General features: G+C 42.2%; 1 protein-coding gene across 3 annotated transcripts in view; it reads left to right on the top strand.

The window, feature by feature from the left end:
- The window catches only part of mgat4c (mgat4 family member C), a 101,841-nt gene extending 81,172 nt beyond the window's left edge, over positions 1-20,669 (top strand). For all 3 annotated transcript variants that reach the window (XM_044036975.1, XM_044036978.1, XM_044036977.1), the window contains 3 exons: positions 16,261-16,412; positions 18,672-18,819; positions 19,278-20,669. In XM_044036975.1, coding sequence (XP_043892910.1) covers positions 16,261-16,412; positions 18,672-18,819; positions 19,278-20,434 — 1,457 coding nt within the window. In that variant the 3' untranslated portion in view covers positions 20,435-20,669. The remainder of the gene's footprint in view (positions 1-16,260; positions 16,413-18,671; positions 18,820-19,277) is intronic.
- The last annotated feature ends 224 nt before the right edge of the window (positions 20,670-20,893 follow it).

Raw genomic sequence — 20,893 nt, 5'->3', positions numbered from 1 at the left:
CCTTTAAAAAGACTTAGCAATCATAAAAACGCGGGCTAATCAACAATTACCACGGAAATGTCTCAAATCTGAACAAATATGTTTAATTTACTGATTCTAATCATTCAGTTACACTGACACACAACTGCTTTACAAGTCACTCGTCGCGGCAGTTCCATGCAGCCGTACAGTGATGGCTCCACCCACGTTGAGTAGGTACTATTCTGTAGTGGAACATCCACCTAAACCGCGCCGTGCCGTGTCGTGGCGAGTCGAGCTGGGACCGTATGGTGGAAAAGGGTGCAGAAGGGTTCCTGTTCCGACCAGGTCTCGACCCGTATCTTCGTCCTGCAGTGGCACTCACTAAACTATGTATCTTATTAATAGTAGATGGTCATATGGTGCCCACTATGCCAAATACTGATGCACATATATACAGATCAACCCAGTTTGGTTCTGCAAACTCAGAGGAGGTCATTAATATTTGACGACGGCAGCACAAACCCCCGAAGAACTTTAAGCCCAACTCACTGGTCACCATGCATCTTTAATCGGGTCGGCCCCTCTTGTCGGACAGCAGGAAAAGGATAAGTGCTAGACCCAAAGATGGAGAAAGTGGCCCGGCACTCTCCACTTTGATAAATAAGTAAACACTTTCAACCAGGCAGAGATGAAGCCTGCAGGCTTTGAGTCAATAACAAGTAGATTTGTTTTTTTTTCTGAAAGCAGTATTGTTTACAAGCCACCCATTACTCCTCAAATTTGATCCATCTCTCGACAGTTTCCAGTGAGCTTTGATGCAGCCCTGGCTCTAAGTCCTACCGTATTCTGCTTCCTTCTTGCCCAAGCAGCAGCCTCTGAAAGGTGCATTTCATGGTGCAATAAAAAACAAATTAGGTTGCGCCTGCACTGCTTCTGTTTATGAGGTTCCCATAAATATTTTCCATCTAAATTTGTGTCAATTTCAGAGCAGCTTCCTCCTATGGAGACAAACTTGATTTTCATGAGATTGCTCAGCGCTCAAGGTTATTTTCAATACTGCTTAATGTTAATGCAGCTCTGTACGAGCCGCTGAAAACACGGAACTCGCATCAGTGTGCACTCTCAGTGCCCATCGCAGGTTAAAAGGGGGATTTTCTTCTCATCAAACATTGATAAGTGTTTTTTTTTTTTTTTGTATAAAACAATGCAATCCACTGTATGGCTTGCATTTCATCAGACAAATAAACAGTAATGTTTTCCAAATGGCTTTGTTGTACGACATTCCCACTTATTAAATTGGCATCTCATTAGGTGCACAGAGCAGCCGTTTTACATGAGATTAATTGGGTTTTTTTTTTTTTTGAAGGCACTTTCTCTTCATTATCATTCTGTCTTGCAGATGGATTCACTGCAAAGGCAATGCATATTCATTTTACAGGAAGCATGAAAATTGTTCGGAAATGAGCCAAAGGTAGAGCCGGGCTGGTGTGCCGACTTATGCTGAATAATAAACACAAGACGCTCTCAGCTGGAGGTGAAAGAGAACGCCTGTATGTGTGTGTGTGTGTGGGGGGAGTACATTTGGTGGACTACGGAACACACAGCTTTCACCTTCAGTGAAGATATTATCATTTATTTTTTTTAAAACATTTATTTTCTTGGAAAGTAGTTCTTCTGCAGGTTCGTTCTCAAAACCCAAACATTCTGGGATCACAGATCCTGCAGCCAGCCCAACAGTCTCCTGTCACTCTATGAACCACCGTGTGTCTCTCTCATGTCCGGACAGAATTTTGGAAAGCTCAGAGGAAGAGCAGAGGTGTTGCTCTCATTTATTCAAATCACTTTCAAAGGATCGTTTATAGGATCGATAAGCAAAAAAAGAAGAAATAATTGTTGGATCTATGTGTGTATTAGTGACTGACTTGTAACTGGTGCACATTATATAAGCTCAGATGTTTTTTGGGTCCCGTGCTGCCAGGAAAATATTCAAATGCAAAGTGTATTCCTGACTTCGTCTTGTGGCATAAATAATGCAGACATACAAGCTTTTACTGGATGCTGATTTGTTATTTCAACAGGGAGGGGAATATGTGCAGCTTAATCTCTTGATAGTGGTGTAGTTGCACTTTGAGATGAATAGGAACAATTACATCTCCCTTTTTTTTTTCTTTTGACATGCTATTTTGTATGTATAATGTGTATATTTCAACATCAGAGGAGCCCACTTGGTTTGAAAGTTCCGCCCGAGGCTGGGAACCAAACAAAAAGTTTTCCTTTTTGCCAAGTTATGGACTCTTTTCACCTGAGGCAAGATGAAGTACTTCAAAGGCAGAGGGCATCCTTTGTCAGCATCTCCACCTGACAGCAGTAGCTCCACCTCAGACATAATTGCAGACAGCAGCTATTCTCAAAGAGACGGTCCCTTCGGCTACACATCCCAAAACAAGAGAGACATAATTTCACTCGGCTGTAATACACAGATAGTTACATCATTAACCTTAGAGGGATTAATCATGGATCTATCGTCAGTAGAAAAAGTGCAGGGGAAGGGGTTTTAATAAAGAGTGATAATTATGTACGTGTCGACATTCAACTCAGCAAAGTGGATAATTAACACATGACATACAAGCATTTAACAAGCAGGGGGGGGGGAAAAGGTGTTACAACGTAGAGAGAATATTACCCGTTGATGTGACTGTGTGCATGTCAGTCTGATTGTAACACAGTCAGACTTGGATTAGCACTAACGGGGTCTTATACACATGCAACACAAGTGAAGCATTAATGGGTCAATAAAGCGTTTTATTTCATACGTAAACAAACCCCAATGAGTCCTCGCGGGGCCTGAGCTCATCTGACTAAAACGGGGGGGGCACTAACTAATGATATGTGAAGGTACCAGTGATGCAGAAGCTTAGAAACATAGAAACACCACAGACGTCCTGTGTACAGAAAAAATTAACAAACTGTCCAACTGCAACAAATACTGTCTAAAATCCGCGAATGATTCAAAAGTATAATTATAAAAAGAGATGTGACCTAATGTTAAACTGCCGTCTGTCCCAACTTTTTGGAGCGTGTTGCAGGCACTTTTTTTTTCTTTGTACTTCAGAGTTTTTATAGTACTTTTCTCGAAATGGGCTTCGTAAATACAATAATTAAATTAAACAAATAAACATAATCAAATGCATTCCGGATGCCCTGCTGTTGGCCTGCTGCAGCAGTGATGAAGATTGGAAAAGCAATAGCGTTGACCTTTCTTGTCCTGTAATGCAAAATTACTATAAAACACCAGGAGGGCTTCACAGAGTTACTGACTCACAATAACTACAGAATGTTTTTTCCACAGCCTAAAATGTACACTTTCAAATGCTGCTTTTTTTGAGCAGAAATTCAACATTTTTTAAATTTTTTGACACTTTTCCAACCTCATTATCCGCATGGAAGCAAAGGAACTGCAAGAGTTTAACTGTACAGCAAAGAAATCCGTCAGCTGTGGCATCATGAAAAGGGTATGGAAGGAGAAAATGTTTTTTTATCAGGACCCTTTAAGCTCATTTATGTCATCACCAATGCCGGTGTGTGTGTTGTTTTTCCCAACCGTGGTTGTAACATAATTGGCTGATTGTGGAAAAGTCAAGGTCTGAGCAATGACCAGTGGAATTTGCTGAACACTGTAATGTCGCCGTGGCAGGAGCAGGGTCATTAGGGTTGAATAAGTACAAGCTTAAGTCCTGGAATAGCTAATTAACCCACATGCTCTGGGGACTCATGGGAAGCCAGACACAACAAACACCGGCAGGCCAGATGTCCGAAAATGATGCTGCACTTAATTATTTCATCGGTAATGGCGGTGGAAAATATAAACGTAAGGTTTATTGGAACATAATGTCAGTGAGCAACAGCTGCCTCTGCTTTGTATTCAGAAAACAAAGATACCCTAATTTAGTGAATTGCAGTCAAATCGTAGGTATCTTTAATGATTCCCACCTTGCCCGAAAACTGCTTCCCACCTTTAATATGTGATGAGCAACAGAAAAAAAACACGTTTTTAAAGCTCAACACTGTCCTCTCATGTCATGCCACTGTAGATTTGTGTCACGCCGTGGACTGATTTAATTTAAAACATGCTCTCCTCGTTGCTCCCTTTTTCTCTTTGTGTGATTTAATGGACTCCTGCTGTCCTCTCTGTAGAAGTTTAAATCCCTTCCTAATCAGTCGACGTTCATCAAATTCATCAGAAGGAGTCTGGGCCAGCTGAAGGTGTGTGGTCACCACAGAGGAGCCTGGATCCTGTCACTCATGGCAAAACTGTCAAATCTTTAGTTAAAGCTGCTGTATGGACAATTCCTGGGGAAATAATAGTTACTAAAACACTTCAGAATAGGGAATAAATAGCATACTAGCCCTTTATTAGTAATTATTAAGCATGTATTAACACCCTATTCTACATAACCTTATTCTTCCTCTATTACGACATGAATTTTCCTGATTAAGGTGTTAATACGTGCTTAATAATTACTAATAAAGGGCTGGTATGCTACTTATATGCATGTTAGTAATGGTAAATATGAGTTCCCTGTTACTAAACACTCATGTTTTGGGATTGTTGTTATCTGTCCTGGGCCACACAGTTGGTGTGTGTTCTCCAGGTTTCTCTGGTTTCCTCCCACAGTCCGAAAACATGCAGATTTGGGCGATTAGGCAAATTGGACACTCTTAATTGACTGTAGATGTGAGAGTGGATGGTTGGTTGTCTCTCTGTGTCTATGCGGTGTATTCTCCACCTTTCACCCTATGGCGTTCGGGTTTGGCACCAGCGCTTCCCCCGTGACCCTCATGTGGGGGGTCCCCATGTGAACTTTGTGGGGAGGGACACAGGGAATGTCCAAATATCGTCTGAGTAATTACATGTCACATAACATTTGTTCAAGCAGCCCTAAAAGAAGCATATTTCATACTTCAAACTATTCCCTTTAATAACTTCTACCTCTGATCCACAGTACCAGACTTGCAAGAACAGACACTGAGGGAGAATATCACTTAAATGGAATAATGGAATAATTTAATTTATTGATTTTTTTTTTTTTATCAAAATTGAAATCCTAATTTGTTCTCTGTGTGCTACAAAGAAAACGTTCCCCACATATATTACAGTGGTATCTATGTTTCTCTTTTAAACATCTTTTTTTTTTTATTTGATAACTGGTGACAGGCTCAGAGAGGGCTGTCCACTCAGGGGCATTTGAGATAAACGTCTTGTAATGATTGGCTATCTCACACATCTCTCTCATCAAATATTCATGGTGGAGACTGGGGAGAGTTACGGGGATGCAGGGGTATAGAATATTCTCCCAGTCGGGAAAGAGCAGCGCTGTCCAAGGCTGTTGAGGACGGCAGGGAAAACATGTTTCTCCACTGATTGAAAAGGAGAGAGTGTGTGATTTATAATACCGCGTAGATTGCTTTTAAAGAGATTGACTTATTTGAATTTAATATCTCCGAAAAGCTGTTGGGTTTATTTTGCTCTCTGACGAAACATCTGCCTTCAGTGACTATTTCCATTTCCCTGATTTTGGTGCAATATCCAATCGTTCATTTCCAGTGAATCGCAGACAATTGTGATGACAAACTAATCGTGTAATTGCTCCAAAGACGATGAATAATGAATCAACGGTTGTCCGCTGGTGGGGGCTTAGATTCTCTAGTGTCTTTATGTGCCGTGTGCTAATGGAATCACCATATTTCGATTCAAATGGAAGCAGAATGCTTACCCTCACATTTACCTACTGTTAATGCAACTACATGAAGAGCCACTTTTGTGAGGTCACAGTGAGTTGTTTGGCTGTCTACAGCAAACAGTTCATTCCCTGAGAGCACTTCAATGTACATGTCTTATTGTGTCTCCAGTCCTCAATTTAACTTGGAGCATTTTCAAAAGCTGCCCCATCATTCTCTGTATTAAATGTGTAGGGAGGAGATAGTGCATTCTCATGTTATCTGCCACTGCCCTATTGCCCCTTTAGCCATTTTCTCATTTCACAGATTTGACCAGGAGGTGACCTTGGTTTTTAAGTGCTTCTAGGGCACAGGCAAGGCCCCTTTTTCCAGTTCCACAAATGGAGACGGAGAAAGGGAGAGTAGTTTTTTTTTTTTTCCCTTTAATGCTCCCTTTTTTCATCTCCTCATGCCCGTAGCCACTGTCCAGGTTTTTTTTGTTATGTTGTAATAGCGTAGACGACAGGCTGATGTCTTCTTATTCACGTGGCTCTGAGCTTTTAATGTAGGAAACGGCCTCAGGGGGGAGCGGGAGCATATGTTTATGACACATGACATCAGAAACAGAGGGCAGGAAGGTAGTTTGAAGTCAGGGAGACACAGTCCATTAAGCCAGTGTGGTGTAACGATAACAAAGAAGCTAATTGAATATCTCTGCCCTTGAGAGCATCCCTCAGTTTTCAAATACTAATCATCTTCTGTCGTAGATGTAGGTCATAGTTTTCAATCACAACTTCCCACAAGGGGAAGGATGGACGATATGGAGACCATATGCATGGGTCCTCATGTGTGTGAGGGATGTACACATGTCGGGCGTGTTGTCTAGTGGAAACAAGCAGACACTATCGCAGTCCTCCATCGCCATCCCTCCCAAGTGCACCTCTGGCAGAGTGCTAATCTGGGTCAAAGTACTAACTGCTTAGAAGGGCCTGGGAGAGGATTGTTCACATATGAATCACTTCGCACACCTCCCGTCCTCGTTATGCTCACCGCAGCTGGAACGGGCAAAAGGATGTGATATTTCTCCCTGACCTTAAACATAAACATCCCGGCGAACACTCTGAAAGTGACAAAGCTTCGGTAGCAAACACATTCCTCGTGTCGCTCCCACTTCACGTGACAATAGATGCTTTTTCTTCTTTTTTCCCTCAATTTACTTTGCAACTGGCAGACATGTAAAGGTGACAGCTTGGTGAATGCTGTAATTTAGCTATTTACGACATTATTTTGGTAGTCAAGTAGCTGCCAGACCCGGTGTTATGATGTGCACTATTAAAGCAGTGATTAAAATCAGTTTGTTGTGTTCCATGTTGGTTCTTCACGGCACTTCCATGACATTAAAACACTCATTAGTGGAAGAAAACTGAAAGACTCTTCCCCTCGACTTGGTTTGCCATGTTTGTCCCCCTCCCCCACACATTTAGTGGAAAAGAAGCATGAGAATATTGGCAGCTCTCTCCATCAAAATGCGCCCCCACATGGAGTCTGAGAGCCTCTCAGTAGCTCCATTATTACGTGGCATAAAGTTGCCACATCATCAGCACATTACGCTCTTTGAATGCACTCGGTTTGTGTTTCACGAGGACTGCAGTCTCCCCTTTTATTTAAATGATGCAGTTAAAGGTTGGCTGTCCAAAGATGGTGTGGGTCCTTTCATGGCCATAAAAGATATAAGACCTTCTCGGCTCCAGCCAAGTAAGTAGAAATGAAATGGCAGGGAAATATAGCCCAATCCGGGGAAGCTCTTTACAGTCACATTTCAAGCCTGTAGAATCTGGATGTTCATACTGCAGGGAGCAGAGGGGCCACAGCTATCTGTTGTGAGTGTTTTGATGCTTGATTTCTCTGAGGCTGCCATCAACGTGTGGCATGTGCTCAATCTTTCATGAAAATGCACTCTAGCAGCTTACATCACCTGTGCTAGTGCTGCCGTAACGCTGATGAACTGAGGCTTTCTTGATGTGTCCAGCATGTCCTGGACACCCGCGTGGCACCACAAAGGCTAGGACAGTGGTACCGGCCGGAAGAGAATAATAGAGAAGAATATTCTCGTGTCACGAAGCCTGACAGGCTGACTGGATGAGGCTGGTTTGGAGGTTTTTTCTTTTTTATGCTCCCGGTCTTGTCTTACGTACCGGGCCCCTGTGGGAGAACAGCTGGAGGTGTCGTTGCTACTCGAGTGTTTGTTTCTCCCTCAGGGGCCACGGCGGCAGTGGCGGTTGGTGTTGGCGTGGTGGTGGGGAGGACGGCGTACTCGGACAGTGTGTCCATGGGGAACACATCACATACACACACACACACTTCCCTCCACCGTCTGCTCCATAACACCTCCTCCTCCCCATTAGAGTGAGTGAGCTCAAGCTGCTGACAGCGGTGACAGGCCCAGCGCAGGGAGACGATGGGTGGAAAGGAAGGGCGCCGGCGCTGCTGCTGCTGCTGCTGCTGCTGCTGCTGCTGCTGCTGCTGCTGCTGGTACATCTGTTTGGGTCCTCGATGCAGTCATCTTGGCCTCTGGAGTTCAACGTAGCCAGGGAATGATGAAGCACGCGGCGTCTCCGACGATACGTCGCGGTCAGAAAACCATTTGGCAGCTCAGAGGCGACAGAAGAGTTTGCGTCGTCACTTGAAACAGCGTGATGACTCTCTCTCTGGGAGATTACCTCTGTGGAGATGACAGCTCATCACCCTCCAACATGATTGGCTGTTGTGACACACAGCGCTTACAAGAAATTACATGGCGGATCTCCCAGTAATGGGGCTCTCGGGCTTCAGTTTACCACACTGTGTATTGATAACACTGTCGCTGACAATTCCCCCGTGCATTCGGATAATTAAGATCATTTTGGTGTTTCTGTGAGGGGTGCGGATATCTGACAAGGGTCGCTAAGTCTTTGTGCGCTGCAGTTTCCTTTGTTTTACAGGCAGTGTGAATGTAGTAATCATAAATTTGACCAATTTCACTGCATAACAAAAGGGCTATTCTGTATTAAGAAGGTTTATTATCCCACCCTGCACTGCCATTCTGTTATCAACAAAAGCCTGTTACTCTCGGCTTTTTTCTTTTTTTTTATCAAGGAAGAAATTCTATTGAAAGTCGCTTGAAAGGCTGACGCAAAGCAACTGCCGAATCCCCACAAATCTGCAGGCTTAATTGATTATTTGTGCCGCGCTGTATCTGCAAGGTGCAGAATACCTGGGGGAAATAATGTAAAACAGATAACTAGATGAAATGTGGGAGAATTTCCCACACGCTGCCCATTTTATTAATCTTTTTAGTCAGTTTCCCATCTCGCTGCTTTTTTCTCCCATCGACAGAAAACACAGCTTCTCACGTGTGACGAAAGAAAGAGTGTCGCCTAAATTAAAGGTTGGGCGTTGATTGAGGTTGGCAAGAAAAAGTGTTTGTTAGAAGGTTAATTTGATTTCTGAATAACGAGGGGGAACTCCAGGTTGGTGAACGCCTGACTCCCAGAGGAACATTTTTATTTCCATATCTCCACTTCATTGCTGGAATTCAACACAATGAATTTATCACGCTGATCGAGTGCATCGTTACCTTTTCAAACTATTCAGTTAGATGCTTCAGATTCAGGTCTACAGTATTCCAACAATGCGGCTTTAAATGAAGGTTTGTGGCATGTCAGTGCCGTTCTGCTCAATCCTGTTCCTTTTTCTTCCCCCCCCCTTCATTCCCCTTGCTTTTCATTCCCCCTTTCGCCGCTCTCAACAGAGAAAGTGGTATCGTTGGCATGCAGGAGAACAATCCAGCCATTACGAATGAAAGGGGAACGGAGGGGAATGGGAGGCCCTTTGTTTGTTTAGTTCTTTGTGTTGTGTGTGTGTGTGTGTCTGTGTTGTGTGATATAGAATTCTTCACATTAGGCTGCACATCGGGCCAGACCATAATAGGCTGCACCACACAGGGGAGATCCTTGTTTTCCATTTCAAGTCTGCATCCATCAGATTTCACCATTACAGAGAGGAAGGGGTGTAGCAGGGGAAAAAGGAAGACAATTTCTGGATCAGTCATCTCATATAGGCTGCCAGACAAGCGTGGATGACATTGAGGATGAATCCAGAGATAGCTCACCAAAGTACTTTCTGTCTGGAACGCAGCGGAACTGGGACTTGGAAGAGAAATATAAAAAAACTCAGCCCCTGTTTTCCTCAAATATTAAGCACTGTGAATGTGGTGATTCGCCATTCACACTATTGCTAATAAGTTCATCAAACATGTGGGGGGTAGATGCTGATGGCCTTTGTTTCTCATCATGGCTAATTGACTTGCTTTTGGTTTTTCGGACTGTTAGTCAGGCCTAACAAGCGGTTTGATGGTTGAAGGCCTGACGCAAAGCAAACTGCCAATTCCCCTCAAATTTGCAGGCTTAATTGATTAGTTGCGCTGAGCCGTATATCTTCAAGGTGCAGGATGCCCGGGGGAAATAATGTACAGTAGATAACAAGATAAAAATGTGGATTTTCTTTCCATTGCCCATTCATTTGTTCTCAGTTTCCCATGTTGGCTTTAGCTCATGGAGGGGGCTAAAACATGTTATTTTTCATCATCATTATTCTCTTTCTTCAAGCAGTGTGAAGCGCCGTAGCCCTGAAATTTTAACGACTAAGTGATTAAAATTAATATGGTTAGCGCTTTGATGGCTCTTTAGTTTGACCTGGGTTTTGGTTTTCTCCCGATTTCCTGCGAGTTCCACTTGTGTTTCACCGAAAGGATGTTTTAATTATCCAGTTAATTCTACAATAATCCAGTGATTTAACGTTTAAACATCATTAATTAGAAGCCTCAGTATAAACAAAAAGATGTAATTGCAATTTATTACACCCCCCCCCCAAAAAAATTATTTGATATTTGAACCAAACAGCTGCAGGATCTGACAAAATTCTGATTTTGATGCTCTTAATTACGCGGTGGTGACATTTGGAACATACATATTTTCCATGGAGTGAATCGTTAACACTAATCTCGTTGTGGGTTTTCCAGTTCCTTTGTTTCTGGTTGTCACTCCCTGCACTGCGAGATAATAGCCCTCAGCATGGTGTGATGTCAGGGATTGATGGGCAGAGGGTTCCCAGCAGAAAGCCATTTCAGAACCCCGAGGCACGAGTCACGATGTGATACAACCAGGTGATAATTTCCTTGGAGAGGTTCTCTTCACTTGTGTGTTTTCCGTCTTATCTATTCCCGGAGCAAGTGTAGTAACTGTCATTAGGAGGTTGTGTGGGACTTTTTTTTATATTTTAAGTGCAGACGTATAACAATATAAAGTAAAATTCTATTGAATTTTGCAACGCTAAAAGATTTAAAATCCCAATTGAATTAACTTTTACATTCAAGCTTTTGTCCTTACTGTGGTGCCACCAGGCTGACTCCATGTCAATCCAAAAGGATTTAACCTGTTACCACGAGAAACATGTTCGAAAAAGACTGTGGGGCAGACGGCAGATATGAATTTTGAGACATGCTTCTGGGCAAGAGTAGTGAGGAGGGAGGTGGTGTTGTGGTTTATTCCACCCAACACACACACACACACACAGCTCATAATAGATATTTAACAGCCCTTGCCTGCTGGAAGTGTGCTGTGTCCTGAAAAGACACAGAGGGGACATGTGAGGCTGTGTGTGTGTGTGTGTGTGACTGCCAGCACGAAATACTCATTAAAACACACATCGTCCACTCTAGATTCATGCCGTATAGGAGTGAAACCATCAATTTGCGTTTGATTCATATCATTAATCTTGAACAGCATCTTAGTCCCATGCTGAATTGTAATTAAAGGAGTGTATTTTTCACTTTTGTTGCGATAAACACCTGAGGAAATATGTGAATAATTTAATATTACATTGGCGTGACATAAATTCAGATTGCTCGCCGTTAACCCTTTAACACCTAAGCCTTTTTTTGCATACTTTAACCATAAAACTTTCAATATCTGTCAGTTATCCACAGGTTCCTGCATGTTGAAATAGTGTATTAACAATTTGAGATGAAGAAAAACAAAAAGTTTTACACTGTAGTTGTACACGAACACTAAATTTCAAAATGAGAACCGTATAAAATGGATTTAAAATAACTTCTGTTAGAATCTTTGTCCCAATGTGCAAAAACCGGCCAGAATATGGAAACAACGTACAGGTGTTTTTCCAACTCTCTCCTCTCTGGTGACGCTGATTTCGCCAGCTTCCTGCATCAGCGCGAGCGACATTACCGTCATGACTACACGTTGGCTTTGAAGTGCAACAGCTTAGCGTTGAGAAACCGTTGGGATTACTCCGATAGCACAAACCGTCGCATAATAACGGTATATCTGTGTATTTATAGAATCTTGAGGACTTCCATCAGTTTTTCGCTGTTGTCGTGATATACTGAAGACTGTGTGTGCTTGTCCTGGTCCTGTCAGAGTGGTTCATGTAAAAGTAACTACCATATTGAACTGTGGGGTGACATGATCTCTTTTCCTTTTCGTAAAGCTGTTTTCCATGAACAGATAACATAGGAAGTGTTGACGCAAGATTTCGTTACAATTCTGAGAATTCTTCTCATGAAAGGGTTAAAATCATTTTTACTCCAATTCACATGAAGAAATAACTGAAACCATTTCCCTCTGTAGACACAAAGGAGTCCTTTGTGTTTAATTGTAGCTCACACGCCTTAACATTGTGTTTGTGCTGCTGCTGAGTTGTTAGTAATGGAGGACGAGGCAGGCACAGAGAAGCGAGCGCTACCTGAGCTGCCGTGTCACTTGGACTCTTGGGCTCTTGGCCATCAGCTGAGATTCCTCCAGAGTGGCTCTCTAATGATTCTTCTCATCATCATGCAGCACTCGGCTCTCTCCAGCACATCTCCAGCAATTTTCTGGGGACATGCTGTGAATCAAATGAAAGAAAATAAAGCATATTCTCCCCGTCTGCTATTATTCTATACGTAGTCATTGTTCACGCCACTCCGCTTTAGCACTTACCTGTGCGTGGTATCCAGGACAGAACACACAGGATGTAATATTCTTCTCATCCTAACACTGTCATAGCTGATTATTTCTACTGTGTGACATCGTGGTATATATATATATATGTATATATATATATATATATATATACAGTATATATGGTGGAGAGCTCGCTCGCACTGACAGCTGCCCCATAGCTTTATGTATGTCACAGTCAAACTTAATCATCTGTGGCACCCGATAGTGTCGCATCACCTCCTATAGGCTGTAATATAAATCTCTCAGTGACTGGTCTGTCATCCCACTTTGTTGTCAAAGATGTTTTGAGCATATGACTTATGTTCACTCTAGCACTATTTCCTGTTCTATTTTTACAGCACTTAAATTAAACGTTTATTTTTTGTTTGCTGGATGAACGTTTATAAATGTTCAGTTATTCGAGAAAAAGGAAGACACTTATTCGGTAAAGTGCTATCTCTCTGTAGTTACGGTGATGAACTGTTAAGTGGTGGAGGACGCGGCTAAAGTTGAAGCCATAACGTCATGGAAATGATTGTTATTTAGATAAACAAACTTTGAAGAAAACAGTTTAATGTTGTTTTTTCACACAGAAAGTTCGACTGTCAATTTCCCAGCATTTAAAGTAATGAATCTTTATGTATGCAGTTCACATTATACTGATAGGCATTTGTTGCATTCAATTTCTGTGATAATTATTGTCTCTAAATAGTCTCTGAGCCCGAATATTAAGAGACTGTCCTCCAACGAAAAGGAACTATGGCACACATGCAGGAATTCCGACCCATTAATAGGCGCCCCCTAATGGTAGTATAAACAAATAACAGCAATCTGGTACCTGGTCGTCGTCAAGTAGCTCCAGTGAGGTTTCCATAGGCTGTTCGCAGTACTTTGGTGTGATCGACTCCATAATAAATACATATAGATATGTTTATGATCAAATAAAGCCTGTCATTCATTAACCATATACCCTACTTTGTTAAAGTAGGAGCAATTCCCTGTATGTCATGAAGACTAATAATAAAGACAGAATTGCCCATTAAAGGCCACTGAGCTGGAGATTTTACAGAAGAGGCCACAGAGGATGGATATGTTAATTTTAGTTTTTAAGAGTATACACAAAGAGATATTGACTAACTGTATCCCAAGTGAGACCGACTCCTGGTTCGCGTGATCAATCTGTGAGTGGTGGTCACTGAACTGAGCTTAGATGTAGTTTGTATTCCATTAGGCATCTCGGGGGCTTTGGAGCCGTGGCTCAAAAGCACATGCTGATGCCTAATTGCTGGCAAAGAAAAGACCACTGCCATTCCTGCACTGTTAGACTGCTGCTGCTGCTGTTTGGGCTCCTCCCCCCCCCTGCATCAGTTGCTGCTGTGCAGTTGCGAGGAGGAGTTGCCACACATGTTGTGACTGAGCCTGACGACTCACACGCATTATGCAGTGGAGGCTTCACCTGAAACGCAGCCCGTTTACTCTGAATGCTGCGACGTCGCGCTCTGCCTTAATGCAGATGCATCGCTCTGCTTTGCTCGAGCTGCAAGATTAGAAAAGCTCAACTTTTTTTGAGCAGCTTCACAAGCACAGGAACTGGTCAAAGGTCCATTTTCCCTATGGTAGTGTTTTTCTTTTACACTTTTATCAATAGCATAAACATCAGGCACACCTGTACGTTTACCTGTCACCGACACAGATGTTCAATTATCACCTTTACGTGGAGCAAATAAAACATACATACACCAATAGAGCTCACATGACCCATAGAAGTTGTAATGTTTCTTGTAAATATGGATGTAGCATATTTAGATAACATTTTATTCATAAAATGTCCTCTGTTTTTAAATGCCCTTCCTGTCATCTATGAGGCTCACACTGTCGCTTGTTGTTAGTTTATAATAAATGTAAGCACGGCTTTTTCAAGGGTGGGACCGAAAGGGTTCGAGTTCTTGCCGCAGCAAAGAAACTTTTCGGTCAGTTTACCAGACTTCATGAGTCACAGATGAGCCATACTGCTTTATAGACTTTGTACGCTTTAAAAGAACTTATTCAGCATATTTTATTTATGCTAATAAATTGTCTTTAGAATATTTATTCTGCATGTTATATTTGAGAGTGTTTTATGTTTAACTCATAATGGCGCCGAGGTTTGATATTTGGCTTTGTGTGTGTTGGAATGACAATAAAGCTTAATAAAAGCATCGGATTGTTGAATTTCATCTGCTGGTTGTTGAAATACTAAAGTTTTGGGCTCCTTTCATCCAATAACCACAGACAGATGCACTTGTTTCATTAGCGACAGATGACCTGAGGCAAACTCTGAGACTCCCGTATTGGTATTGACACGTTTTTTTATCGTGTTTATTATCTGACTCTCTGACTCTCTTTTTTTTTAAAGTTATAAAAATTTAGACAAATATCAAATCTGTATATTACAATATGATAACATTAAACTCCCTTTGTTTCCCCACATGCATTCCTTATTTTTAAGATAATATTGTTAATATTGTGTTTTACCTTTTACCCTAGTTTCTGCAATAACAGCAAAGTATCTTATAGTCTTATATTATAACTGAATTACAGCACTAATCTCATTGTTACCTACAAGGTGGTACCTCATAGTACATCAAAGTAAATGTATACATCTGATCATATGGCTGTGAAATAGGAGGGTGACTGTCACAGCGGCGCTGCAGGACTGATGTCAGTCAACCTGGCATACGCAGGGCACCGTCTCCCTGTTGTTGTGGAAAAAGTTTGGCATGGAAAATACAGCAAAGGAAAGATGATGTCGTGACAACAAAGAACAAGGAAACTACTTGTCAGAGTTGTTTTTACCTTTTCTGATATTTTTTGTGCAGTTGCAGGAGAGTCATATAGATCAACTATGGAAAAACAAAAAGCAAAAAACAGCTGCAGCCATAGTTACAGATACTTTGTTAGTTACTTATTTCTTATACGTTATACCTGTAAATGATCAAAAGTGTGGGCAAAAAAATGGTTCTGTATTTTAAGTTAACCATTTTGTACTACCGGTCAGCATTGGGAGCAGGCGTCCCACAATGTCCCCTTGTCCCTCACTTACTTTGCTCAGGGTTCCCACATGTCCTGGAAAACCTGGAAAATTATTGACCCATTTTCCAGTCATGGAAAACATATGGAAAATGAGAAAGAAAAATCTAAAATGTCCTGGAAACGCTTAAGTGATCCTGGAAAATGATTATTTTCTCTGCTTCTAGCTGGTTCATTCCTCCACGTGACGTGATGTCCCCTCAGAGCAGTCCTGCTCCCCAGTGTGGACTTCTTTTCAGAGTCCACAGACAAAACGAGTGACTTTCAGTGGAACAGTGTTGCTAGTATTGTCTATAGTCTGCACCATAGACTGTGTGGTTCACAAGTGTGAGGTTTTTCTCTCCGGGACAACTTGTCTGTCATACTGAAGCAGCTGGAGAAGGATTTCAAGAAAAGAGTGGGAACCCTGCATCTGGTCACCCTACGACAGGGCGACAGTGTGTCAGTCTAACATGATGTCTGTCCCTCGCAGATCCTGGTGACAGAGTGTTCAACATGAGGCTGGTGTGGAAATCCCTGGACAAGATGAGGTGTCTGAGGAAACGCTCCACTATTCCATTCCTCGGCTTCCTCATCACGTTCCTCCTCTTCCTGAACCTCTACATTGAAGATGGCTATGTGCTGGTAAGTGTTATCAGCAAGGACTTTCCAGGTGGCTACAGGATAGGCCACTATCACAGATGAAAAGCAAATATTCCTCATGTTCATGATTTTCATTTGTATTTTGTATTCATGGTGTCATCCAAGGTTGGCGACCGCTCTCATTCTCTAGGTCTATAGTTGTTAAGAGGTAGTTAAGCTCCTCTCAAGTCAGGGTTTTAGGATTCCTTTATTCAGACCAGTCTCATCAAAACACACACTGTCTCAAGTTGGTACAAGATGTAACAAGTACAAGAAGACAAGTCGCCTGTTTGTTTTTCTTCATGTGAATTATTCATCGTAGGAACTTCAATCTTTCACACCACTTCCCTCTTTTCTGCTGTCGTGCAGACAGCATATATCTCTTCTCATACGCACTCGCTGTAATTTGAATTTTGAATTTCCATCGGCGACCCCTTTAGTGTATTTGACTATCCTAATTTACTTGAGTCTGTCGTTCAATGGTTTCATCCTCTCCCTCGCTCCTGGTCTCTTTTGTCCCCAATTTTTCCTGATGCCATTTTTACCTTTTTGGGTTTCATTGTGCAGGCTTAGTCTGTTCTAGGTTGCCTATTTTTATTGTTGTGTTGTTTTGTTACGTTTTATTGTTTGATTGTTTTTGTTATTTTGCTGTGTCATCCCTGTGTGTTTTTGCACTGGCCTGGATTTGTTGGTTCACGTTTCCCCTTTCTCTATTGTTCGATTGTTGATATGTTTATTTTTTTCATCTACAGACATGGGCCACAAAATACAAATTAGTTCCCATGAAATAGGTATAATGTGCGCTCAAAATTAAGAATATTAAGGAGAGCTGCACAAATAAAGCGAGCAAAGAGGGCTGAAGCTTTGGGATGGACAGAGATAGTGTGATTGTCTGAGCTGAAAAAACTCCCTCTTAATAACCATAGACATCCTGAAGCTTCAGCCCTTTTTGCTCTTAGCTCCCCTGGTAATTCATAAGAATGTTATTAATATTATTTATATATTATCGTGCACACATTATACCTATTTCTCCCAGCTTCCTCCCCCAGTCCAAAAATATAGGGATTAGGCAAATTGGCCATTGACCGTAGGGGTGAGAGAGGATGGCTGTTTGTCTCTATGTGTCCCCTCTATGTGATGGAGTGGAAACTATCCAGGGTGTGACCCCGCCTATCGCCCTATGTCATCTGAGATTGGCACAGCACTCCCCGCGACCCTCATGTAGAGGATAAAGCTGTAGAAGATGGATGGATAGACATTAGACCTATTTCGTGGGAACACATTAGTATTTTGTGGCCGAGGTTCTTTTTCCCATGTCATGTCTAAGGGCTCCGTTTATACCTCCCCTTATTTCTTCTTCTCTCTTGTATTCTCTCAACCCCTATCTGTCCTCCACTTCTCCTCTGTCCTTCCTTTCACCCCAACCGGGCGAGGCAGATCTTTGAGTCTGCTTCAGATATTTGGGTCTGCTTCAGATCTTTGGGTCTGCTTCAAATCTTTGAGTCTGCTTCAGATCTTTGCTTCAGATTTTCAGATCTCTGCTTCTCTGCTTCAGATCTCCTTCAGATCTTTGATTCTGCTTCAGATCTTTGGGTCTGCTTCAGATCTTTGGGTTTGCTTCAGATCTTTGAGTCTGCTTCAGATCTTTGGGTCTGCTTCAGATCTTTGAGTCTGCTTCAGATCTTTGAGTCTGCTTCAGATCTTTGGGTCGGTTTCGGTCTGTTTCTGTATTTCTCTCCACTGATGCCTAGCATCAGCTCATTGTGTGATCTGTTTGGGCTTCTTTCTTTCCTTGCCTTAAAATATCTGATTAGGCTTGATTGGACTGATCTCAGTCTTTAGAAACAAACCAGACAAGTAAATTGCATCTAACCTAACTGTGAATGTCAACCACATACACCTTTGAGGTATATAGTCAGATAGATGAAAGCTAGTTATATCACAGGAAAATATAGGGGAGGGAAGAGATAGAGAACAATCATGTTTTTAAAATACATACAAATAAATAAATGTAGCAGATAAATACATTTCATAATATACCTTATTGGGGCCTTCCATCCACATGTAACTAGTTAAGACAAGAAAAATGAAATAAATAAAAATGTTCATCCACTGGGAGCGCACAAATGTGTGATTATTCCCAAATGTCTTTCTTAGTTAAAAAGATGATGGGGGGAAAAAGTGAAGCAACAGGTAACTGGCTTTTATTCAGTTGTTGTTCATAATGTGCTGTAATGTTGTGTTTTTCACGATGCCTTCCAGGAAGAGGATAAACGGCAGCTCAGGGAAGCGTCGGTCCACCCTCCGAGCTCGGAGCGATACGTTCACACCTTCAGAGACCTCAGCAATTTCTCCGGAGCCATTAATGTCACGTATCGTTATCTTGCTGGGACCCCGCTCAACCGCAAGAGTAAGTTTAGTGTTTCTTTAAAGTGGAATTTACATTGAAATATTATTCCACAAGCTCAGGGGAGTCACACCGACTCACGGTCGTGCTTACGAGTAACGGTTGCAACTAAAATTTCAAAGAAAAAAAAGCAAAAAATGATGATGAGAAATAAACGCAATCGTAAAATGTAACTGCTCCACAGAGATTTTTGTACCTGAAAATTAAACACTACACATTACTCTTCTCTATTACACCATATTTCATCCGCCAAATGTTTATTTCTGTTGTTCAACTGCACCTGCATTCCAGCTCAAATTTCCCTGAAGAAAAATGGATGACATAAAACTTCAGGTCCACTTACTAGGTTGTTTTAGTCAAATCTAGTAAGAACCCACCGTCGAATACTGATATTTTACCAAAACGTTAATTATCTGCATCAGCTTTTGCAGTAATAACATGTTTTTTTCTTTTGTTTACAGAGTATCTTACCATTGGACTGTCATCGGTGAAAAGGAAAAGAGGAAACTACCTGCTGGAGACTATCAAGTCCATCTTTGATCAGTCCAGTTACGAGGAACTGAAAGAGATCGTGGTTGTGGTCCACCTGGCCGACTTTGACCTGGTGTGGTGTGAGAACCTGGTGCAGGAAATCACCAGGAAGTTTGCTCACCACATCATAGCAGGACGCCTCCTGGTGATCCAGGCTCCAGAGGAGTATTACCCGTCTCTGGACGGATTAAAAAGGAACTACAATGACCCCGAGGACCGCGTCCGCTTCCGCTCGAAGCAGAACGTCGACTACGCTTTCCTCCTCAACTTCTGCACGAACCTCTCCCACTTCTACATGATGCTGGAGGACGACGTGCGCTGCTCTAGGAACTTTCTGACAGCGCTGAAGAAGGTGATCACGTCAAGGGAAGGCTCCTACTGGGTGATGCTGGAGTTTTCCAAGTTGGGCTACATCGGGAAGCTCTACCACTCCAGAGACCTGTCACGTCTGGCTCATTTCCTCCTCATGTTCTACCAGGAAATGCCCTGCGACTGGCTACTCATCCACTTCAGAGGGCTGCTTGCCCAGAAGGATGTGATCCGCTTCAAGCCCTCACTTTTCCAGCACATGGGCTACTACTCCTCTTACAAGGGAGCAGAGAACAAACTGAAAGATGACGACTTTGAGGAAGACTCGATAGACATTCCCGACAACCCACCTGCCAGCCTTTACACAAACATCAATGTCTTTGAAAACTACGACGCCGCCAAGGCTTATAGCACAGTGGATGAATATTTCTGGGGGAAGCCTCCTTCCACAGGGGATTTCTTTGTCATAGTCTTTAACAAGTCCGCCAAAATTAGCAAGATAAAGATTGCGACGGGTTCTGACGACAGGCAGAATGACATTCTTCACCACGGAGCTCTGGAAGTGGGGGAGAAACTAGTCGGGACTAAAAAAGGGAAACAGTGCTCTTCCTATATCACATTAGGGGAGTTTAAAAATGGCAACATCGAGGTTCAAGATGTAGACCACAAGATTGCCTTTGAGATTGAGTGTGTACGCATCGTGGTGACAGCCAGTCAGAAAGAATGGCTTATAATAAGGAGTATAAGTTTATGGACTACACAACCTCCCAGTCAGTGAGGACTATACACAGACTTTTAGTATGCTGTAGAGGCAAAGTATTATTATTATTATTATTATTATTTAAACTGATAGATCCAATTTGTTTTCAAGAGTGCTTGTATGAGATACTGAAACACAGTCAGCACTGCCTGCACTTGGCCTGCTGTGGCTAAAATCTGTTTTCCCTTGTGTCAGTGAAATAATACAACCCTGTCTTATTCTGATTCTGGGCAGCGGGTCCATCGTGGGGTGGGGGGGGATGGGCACACAAATATCCGGCACTGTGTGTCAGTGTCTCACACGACAACCTGAACCATGTATGTATTTCTAGGTTTGTTTATTTATTGGTTTTTGTATGTGTTAATTGATGCTCATTTTGATTGCTAAATCAATCAATAGTTTTTTATACCTGCAAGTTGTATAACCTTAGTGGAGCATCTTCACAGTTGTCCAGGACTGTTCGACTAACCTCAGAGT

The sequence above is a fragment of the Solea senegalensis genome, linkage group LG10 (genome assembly GCF_019176455.1).
Source record: "Solea senegalensis isolate Sse05_10M linkage group LG10, IFAPA_SoseM_1, whole genome shotgun sequence".
In the NCBI taxonomy this organism is placed as follows: Eukaryota; Metazoa; Chordata; class Actinopteri; order Pleuronectiformes; family Soleidae; genus Solea; species Solea senegalensis.
Note: the sequence above shows the minus strand (reverse complement) of the source record. Positions and strands in the feature narration are given on the sequence as shown.